Consider the following 8,450-nt stretch of genomic DNA (forward strand, 5'->3'; position numbering starts at 1 on the left):
CGTGTCCCCTTTAAACGGTGCTCCGTCTCCCTCTGTTCCCATTTCTCTTTCCGTCATTTTGTTTTCTCTCTCCATTTCTCTCTATCTTTTTCTCTCTTCATCCTAGATCTAGGGTTTTCTCTGTCTCCTCATGGTCCTTGAGAGATGCACCAAGGTTGATTCCGATCACTTGTTCAGATCTAATTCTAAATCCACTGATTCTTGCATTCATTTTGTTGAAATTTCTTGATGGTTTTGTTTTTCTTGATTCTGATTCTAATGACTTTGCAGAGGAAGATGGTTCGGTTGAGTTGCACAAATCAGCGGGGTTGCGAGACCGAGGAGTGAAGAAGGATCAAAATCATCGGGATCAAGACAGGGACCGGGACCGAGACCGATTGAGTCGGAGCAAGTGGAAACCAGCCGATGAAATGATAGGCTTTTCTGTTCCAAGGAAAGCTCGAACACTCGAACAGGTGTGGATTAGACTGTTCTGAATCGCCTATTTTGTATTGAGAGGTTGGTAAATTTTGCTAATTGATGGCGTTGGATGCCCTCTGCCTGTTGAAGCTCCTCCTCAGGTCTGGTCCTCCCGTCGCTACTATCCCTCAGGTCCTCTCTCTCTCTCTCTCTCTCTCTCTCTCTCTCTCTCTCCCTATTGCTCCATCAGATCTTCGATCCGGCCTCTCTTCAGTCGAGTTTTACTCTTTTTAATCTTTTCACTTGCTATTTTTGGTCTGCTCTCTTTTCAATAGAATCTCATTCACTTTGATCTTTTTGTTTTTCAATCTCACTATTTTCAATTTTTTCAATCTATGTTTGTATATTGGTAGAACATAATTTATGTTTGTATATTGGTGGAACAATGCCTTTTATTTTGCAGCTTGGCAACTACAATTCCTTTGAGGGGTTCTGTACTGCAGGCCATACATTGATCAACTCTTCAAAGGAGCCGGTAGTCTCGACAAAAGCTTTGAAGGTAAACCCAAGTTGTAAATTTTTATTTATTTTATTTAGTTCAGGTTTTCACAGTAGCCAAATGCTTACTAATTTTCAGATCAACCTAATTTCTTACCTTTTCAACTTTTAGGTACACCATAAATTGTGAAACCAGAAAAACCTATTGATAATGAGGTACTTGTCCTGAAATCTAGATGCTTGCATATATATAATATATTTTATAAGAGAAACTTGATGATTTGAATTACAGATTACAAACCTTTGTTTCATGCTCCTCTCACCTATTTATATTTACTTTTAGTACATGTAAGAGAATGAAATTAGTTGTAAGTTGATCTCCAGTTTTACTCTGTTTTGTAGTTGCAAAACAGATCACAACAAAAGAGTTTCTCTACTAACTGATTAACTACTAGTTTGTTTGGCATGTCAATTCTGGGATTTCTAGGATAATTATTTTGGTGAATTATCGGGTTTGAATTGAGTAGAATTCTGCCAAAATCAAATTTTCCATATATAAATCTTATACTACATAAAATCTTCCACCAAAAAAATATTTAAGTGGCTAAGTCTGGAACTCCAGACTTTTTCTTTGTTTCATGATGGACCTAGAGATATTTGTTCTAAAGTTTTTGTTGTTTTTATTGCAAATGCTTTCTTGATAAGCTTCATTTTCATGATCCAGAGGAAACATGGTAGTGATCATGCCCACTTGATTATGTCATTTGCCAATGTTTATATTGTTCATTTAACTTAGCATGAAAATCTATTGATTATGTCATTTGCCAATGTTTATTGCAAATGTTTTTAAATTTGCCAATGTTTTTATTGCCAATGTTTTTATTGCAAATGCTTTCTTGATAAGCTTCATTTTCTTGATAAGCTTCATTTTCATGATCCAAAAAATGTTAAAAAAGTTAAACTATGTTTATATTGTTCATTTAACTTAGCATGAAAATCTTAAAAAAGTTAAACTATGTTTATATTGTTCATTAAACTATGTTCAATGTTTATATTGCTTCCTTCAATAATGTTCATGAAAATTTTATAATTGTTTATATTCATTTAACTTTTTTAACATACTAATGTTTTGATGTCTAAATTAACTGTTCTTTTTTCTTATGACACTACACTCTGTGGAGAGGTTGGCTCAGTAGGTGTATGTACTGGTTGAGTATTCATGGTTGTCTAAGCATGTTGCATATTAAAAATCATGCCCACTTGATTATGTCATTTGCCACATAAAAATATGATGGTTAGTCTTGTGAGCTTGACAGGCTTCATTTGATACCATTTCACCATAAACACAAATTGTATTTCATTTTGTGTGTTATAACAGACTTTTTCCACAGGTATTATTGGGTATCACACTTCCTGAATTAGATATATTGGACACTTTTGGTCAAAAGCATTCTGGTGGAGAGGGTTCCATTCCAGCTTCAACAAGCGACAATAGTACTGCAGCTGCTTACAAAGATCCTCAGATATCAATCCATGGGTACTTTTATCCTTCTTTTTTTCATTTTTTCTTTTCCTTTCCCAAATAACTGTGAAGACTATTGAGTTCTTTTTATGAATTTCTATGTTCAGTGCTAGTTGGTGATCTTGCAGGTTGATATGCTATTTTACTGATGCTTTATTTTGGTTTTGACTTTATAATTTCTTTTCCCTAAATAATAGTGCCACAAAGAAGAAATGAGTATCAAGAATCATTGGTGGGGGTCTGCGCCAGTTCAGTATCATAAGTCAGTAATTTCTTTTATATAGACTTGATTGATTCATGCATATTTTATAGCATCAGGTTCTATTCTAGTGTATGCTCGATTAAATCATTCCATCAATGAAGGTTGGCTATATTAATCTTTTAATTAATTAATTATTATTTTTATTTCTGAGCAACGGCATATAAAATTTCCATGTGAAGGCAGTCACTTGTTTGTTTATTTGTAATTTTAATTTGGATGTAGGAGACAATAGGTCACTTGATCAAATTCCTATTGCTTGCAAAGATGCAGTAGCAATTTTGTTTATGTTTGATTATTAACTACAATTCCACTTGTCTTGTATGCCATTGGTAGAAACTTTATGATCTATGGGAACATTTGCACTTGATTTTGCAATGAATTCCAGTGTTGTTGGTCTTCCAGTTTTAATCCCGACCCCCTTGGTATCATGCCATGATGTTAAACTTGCGGCCTTTCTAAATTAAAGTCTCTCATTATTGTCCTTTAATGAATGTCTGCTTTTGCTACTATTTCAGGAACTCTGTGGAAAAGGTGGTAATCTTTTGCTTGTTCAAGCTATTTTAAACCTAAAAATCACTCCATTGTTTAGAGAATCATCCTCAGTTGTGGCTGCTGTGTCTAGGCTAAAGTCTAAAATTTTAACAATTGTAAGTGCAAGTGATTGGCATGACTGGAGGCTTAGGCTAATTGAAAATTCATCTAACTTTTACTATGTGATACTTTTTTGAATGAACTCCATTCACTTACCAACCACAACTCCTATTTCTACAGCTGTTGCATCTGTGTGAAGCAGAAAGCATATCTTACCTGGATGAGATTGCCAGCACCCCTCAAAGCATGAATTTGGCAAAATCTGTTGCATTAGAGGTTGGTCAATTATGATGCCATTAATCATCCAATTAGTTTCTTTATCATGATCAACCTACTTTATTTTTTGATATCATCTCTTTTTTCCATGGAACCTGCTTATCTGACAACCTTGTTGATTTTAATACAAATGTTATTGTGTAGGTTCTTGAGTTACTGAAGACTATGTTTGCTAGAGATCCCAAACAACTTAATGCTTGCTCTGACAAAAATTACCCAATAGGCCTTTTGCAACTGAATGCAATGCGCCTGACAGATATCTTCTCTGATGACTCAAATTTTCGCTTTTACATCACAACATACTTTGTAAGCTTTTTACTAATGCCTGTAGCTTGTCATGAGTCCGTCTAATTCATATACTTGCTGTGATTCCCTTTTGCTAGTTTCTTATTTGTTATTGTAGTTCTCTTCATTGATGTCTTTATTCTCTTTTAGCCATGGGAAATCACATATTTTACAAGAATGTGAATTACTGCATTTCTGGTTGAAAGTTATGTCCTGTTTATGGGATTTACATATGAATGTCTAACATTGTATGCTTTTTAAAATCTTTTCTATGCTGAGGTTTGCTGCTAATTCATTTCATATCTCTTCAAACAGAAGTTTTGACTGCAATTTTTTCAGTCCCCCATCAAGAGTTCTTGTCTAGTTGGTGTTCATCTGACCTTCCTTTTCCGGAAGAAGATGCTACAGTGGAGTTTGACTCACATGTGGCATCTGGGTGTGTTTTGGATTCATTGTCATCGTCAGATTTACTGAATGTAATGAGTTCAGGATTCACTCTCATTCCTAGTATCATGCCTCGGGCTTCCTATGCGCATCAGAGAGTATCATTATTGGTGAAAATAATAGCAAATCTCCATTGTTTTGCACCAAAGATCTGTAAAGGTTGGTGTTTTTACTAACAATTTTTTGGTGCCAACTGCTATAAGAATTGTATCGTAGTTTTCTTGATCATTACGTGTAATATCTGTTTCATCTCACAGAGGAGAAGGATGTCTTCCTTAACAAGTTTCTTGAGTGCTTACGAGGGGAGCTACCTGAATCATCAGCTTCGGATGCTGAAAAAGCTCGCATAGTTATCAAGAATCTACGTAAATATTAGTATCTCATTATTAGTTGATGTGCAAAATTAAATGTGTTTTTATGTTTCTAATGACTGACATGTGTGTATAGGTTTCTTGTTGAGTCATGCAGAGTCTCTGACTCATCCCTTCTTAAATGACGAGGATGTGCAACTGTTAAGGTGATTTAAACCTAAATTGTGTAATTACCAATTTCTTCTATTAATATTTCGTTGATATTTTATTTTGAGTTGCTTGACAATAACATGATGATTTCTGATTCTGAACTGACCTTGCGATGATCAATCACATATTCATTAATGCAACATGATTACAAACTACTAAAACCATTATGTTTGCTTATTAATGATCAAATTATTGACTAAAGTCACCGAAAGTAAAGAGGGTGGTGAACCTGCACTCAAAACGTAGAACTTTATTTTGTTGATAGGGTCTTTACTAGTGAAGTGCCAAACATTTAAGATTATTAATGATCCAATCATATATTCCTCAAAAGAAAATAAAAAATAAAAAAATACAATAGAAAAAGTACTTGTTTAATGCAATTGTGGGGGAGAAAAAGATTTATGTCAATAATTTGATCATTAATAAGTGTGTTATGGATGATATCGACAGCAATCTCTATTTTTGTATTGAAAAGAATGAAGTTGCAGAATTTCATTATTTGGATACTATTCATTCTTAAAAGAGTATGAACATATTTTCATATAAAATTTTTAATTTTTTTGCTTTAATTTTTGTTTGTAGACGGCAATTCCTATACTAATCGGGACCAAATTCGATGATTTTGTTCAACTTCCGCCGGATTTGCAGTGGACAATTGTGACCCAGGTACAAATTCCTCAGCATTTTTTTGTGTATAATTTGTTCAGCAGTATTAATTGACAAAGAAATCTGTCTTTTTGAAATAATGAAGTTGATTAACTAGTTCCCAAATATTAAGGAAAGCTTTAATATGCAAATTAAACAGGACCCATATTTTTCATATAAAGTACAACTTATTCATCATCCAGTCTGAAGGTGGAGTATCCAAAATCTTGGTTCATAGCTGCCCAGCCCAAGTGTCCCTAGCTAAACTAACTGCTTTGGTAACAAATTAATCTAAATTTTCACTTCAATAATTGAGATAAACCATTTTATTACATAGGGAGTTAACACTATAATTAATCTGCTTTGGTAACAATGCCTTTACAACTACTTGACACTATAATTGACATTAACAAGGCTATTAATTCAACGACTAACAAACTGGTAAATGATGAATGACTGCATCAATGACCTTGATTCCCCATGTTTAATAAGTACACCCAGTTGAAAGAACAACCCATCTTTCACCTTTCTCACTTGCCTCTTTGTTTTGCACTACTAGCAGAGCATATGTAGGAAACATGGTAATAGCAACATGGTAACATAGAAAACATCCCTCATACAAGGCAACAAACTGGTAACAGTGAAAATATTCAATAATCACGGTTAACAGAAATTTAGTCAAGACAGTGCAAAGAAAGCATTTACCCTTTCACTCTATTTCATAGCTAAAAAGATGCCAAAGATTTTATTGACAATTAAACATAAAATCAGATAGCATTATTGCTGTGGACTGAATGAAAAGGCATCCTCTTATTCTTTATGGATTTCTTTTCAATTTCCTGATAAAATATAGAAATTCATGGTTAATGCAAGTTATGTTTAATTATCTGGGATAGCTTGCTTCAAGTTCATATCAAAATTTCAAATTGGGTGAAAACCAAGAAACTTCCATGCTATAACTTTTAAGTTTCAACCATGTAGGTTTAATTGCCAGAAATTATAGATCGATATATAGGGGCTCATAAAGTATCACCACTATTGTTGTCGTCAAAACATTAGAGCAATGTCAATGGTGTCCTCATTTTTGCTTTGTAAATCTTAACGTTACATGAAAGTGGTTGTCAAGTTAACAGTTGTCATATAATTATCTCAAGAAACCATGAAAGTGGTCTTTTGGTTTACTTATGATGATTGTTATTAGAGAAAGAAATGAACTAAGAACTTGCCAGAATAGTAGTTAGTGACCAAGGAAAGATGGAAGTAACTAAGGATCCATATTACAGAGAGAAGAGTTTAAAAGGTTCTATATAGGTCGTAAAAGATTACGAGGCTTGTTCTGGCATCATATGGGAGAATCAAAAAATTGATGAAATAAGCTATTAAATCAAAACTAATAAAATAAGAAAATTAAATTATTTCAAATAAAAAAAATTATACAATTTTACATTATTCTAGACTAAATTATACAGTGGACACACACAACACCACCCCCACCCCCACCCATCCAGACATATTCTTGTTGATGACGTAGGTATGTATTGCCTTGTTGACTGTTAGGAGTAAGCTAGCTTGTTTTCAATTCTATTTGCATTCTGAGCTCTTCTCTGTTTTGATTTTGCTACACATGTGATGGAAATATTGATTTTGTTATTTATACTTTCAATAAAATCTCTAATTAAAGAAATGGTATAAGAAATAAGTCAATTTGAATGTATATATTATACAAATCAAAATTAAGCATTATCTATGTTTCATTGTTGTTTTGCAGCTTGTTGGAAGCCATTGATCTCATCCTCCAAGGTGCTCAGAATCTTGTGGTACCAATAAAGTCCAATTCAAGAAGGAAACTGCAAGAATCTCTTATAGCTCACAACGGCTGTGAATTTTGTTGACCCAAGAAGACACAAACCCAACATCTACTACAGTCTACATAATACAAGAAAGACCCAATAATGGAAAAGAAACAAACAAATAAAACAAGGCCCTATCAATCCATATTTTTGGCGATGATTAACTCACTGACCTCTCCGTATACAGGAATCTAACTAAACTAAACCAGTTCCATGCCTTCCTAAAAAAATATCATAAAACGTGAGAACGTTCAAAAAGACCCAAAAAATAATTAATTAATTTGTTTGTTTTTTTCAGTAATAAATTGAATTTCATTAATTTTTAATGTAAAAAAACAAAAGACTGTATTATTAATACTGTTTTGATTAGCTAAGTTAAAATAATATGAAATTATATTTATGGAAGATGATCAGAGGAGGCTTTCAAAACAGAGTTTGGAGTGCATCTGCTAGTGCTGCTGCAGAGCTATCCCTGCTAGTTGTTGCTGCTGCCAGTTGCTGCTGTTGATTTTTGGTGGTGCAGAGTTGTTTTCGGCGCTGATTTTGGTGCTGTTAATTGCTGTTTTGGGTGCTGATTTTGGTGTTATTTGATATGTTTATTGATGTTTTTTTTTTTTTTTTCTTGACTTTGGTTGGTTGCTCGTCAACCGTGGATAACATGTTAGTAAGGAATTGGACGGACATATTAGTGTCAACTTGTTTGGGATGATTTAAGTAAGTGTACTTTTTAACTTTTTATGAAATATGTATTGAGTTTGAAGTGATGTGGCGGAGAGGTGATGTGATTTAAATAAGATGATATGACTTAAATAGGATAGTGACTTTTTGACTTTTTTAGTACATACCAAACAAGGCCTTAATTGGGATTGGTATGTGTCGCTATGATATTTGTTACACTATTTCTTTTTCTTTCTTGATGTAATGAGTCTTTTGTTCATCAATAAAAAAATTTATTTTACCGATAAAAAAAATAAAGAGAGGTTGGTGGTGAGTGACTTGTCTTACTAACTTTATAAATGAGTCCCATATTATTATTGGGCTCAAAGTAGGTGGTCTTGCAAGTGTTTCCTTAAATTACCAAAATATTTTGATAAATGAGTAGTAGTGTTTACAATTATTAAAATTAGTTACTAGCACTTACAGGCACTGTGGAATTG

At 33.5% G+C, this 8,450-nt stretch overlaps 1 protein-coding gene across 3 annotated transcripts; it reads left to right on the top strand.

Moving 5' to 3' along the window:
- LOC114291018 (nodulin homeobox-like) lies at positions 1-7,346 on the top strand. 3 transcript variants are annotated; one of them, XM_082866088.1, is made up of 9 exons: positions 1,875-2,191; positions 2,289-2,681; positions 3,197-3,328; positions 3,453-3,548; positions 3,693-3,854; positions 4,149-4,436; positions 4,535-4,642; positions 4,725-4,794; positions 7,212-7,346. In XM_082866088.1, exons 6-9 carry the CDS (start codon positions 4,313-4,315, stop codon positions 7,333-7,335), a joined length of 426 nt encoding a protein of 141 aa, XP_082722214.1. In that variant the 5' UTR covers positions 1,875-2,191; positions 2,289-2,681; positions 3,197-3,328; positions 3,453-3,548; positions 3,693-3,854; positions 4,149-4,312; the 3' UTR covers positions 7,336-7,346. The 3 variants fall into 3 exon arrangements, 2 of the variants coding, with proteins under 2 accessions (XP_082722215.1, XP_082722214.1); XR_014327430.1 differs by lacking the exons at positions 1,875-2,191; positions 3,197-3,328; positions 3,453-3,548; ... (3 more) ...; positions 4,725-4,794; positions 7,212-7,346 and adding exons at positions 1-154; positions 271-455; positions 550-591; positions 863-958; positions 1,070-1,113 and having other exon boundaries at positions 2,289-2,434; positions 2,617-2,866; XM_082866089.1 differs by lacking the exons at positions 1,875-2,191; positions 3,197-3,328; positions 3,453-3,548; ... (3 more) ...; positions 4,725-4,794; positions 7,212-7,346 and adding exons at positions 1-154; positions 271-455; positions 550-591; positions 863-958; positions 1,070-1,113 and having other exon boundaries at positions 2,289-2,866.
- The last annotated feature ends 1,104 nt before the right edge of the window (positions 7,347-8,450 follow it).

The sequence above is a fragment of the Camellia sinensis genome, chromosome 4, assembly GCF_055761805.1.
Source record: "Camellia sinensis isolate YWXY chromosome 4, ASM5576180v1, whole genome shotgun sequence".
NCBI classification, from domain to species: domain Eukaryota; kingdom Viridiplantae; phylum Streptophyta; class Magnoliopsida; order Ericales; family Theaceae; genus Camellia; species Camellia sinensis.

What these genes read in the sequence shown, in the direction of transcription:
- LOC114291018 (XM_082866088.1), top strand. Translation starts at nt 4,313, where the DNA reads ATGAGTTCAGGATTCACTCTCATTCCTAGTATCATGCCTCGGGCTTCC. An exon ending in CATAGTTATCAAGAATCTAC is followed by an intron (nt 4,643 to 4,724) that starts GTAAATATTAGT and finishes ATGTGTGTATAG; the next exon opens with GTTTCTTGTTGAGTCATGCA. An exon ending in GAGGATGTGCAACTGTTAAG is followed by an intron (nt 4,795 to 7,211) that starts GTGATTTAAACC and finishes GTTGTTTTGCAG; the next exon opens with CTTGTTGGAAGCCATTGATC.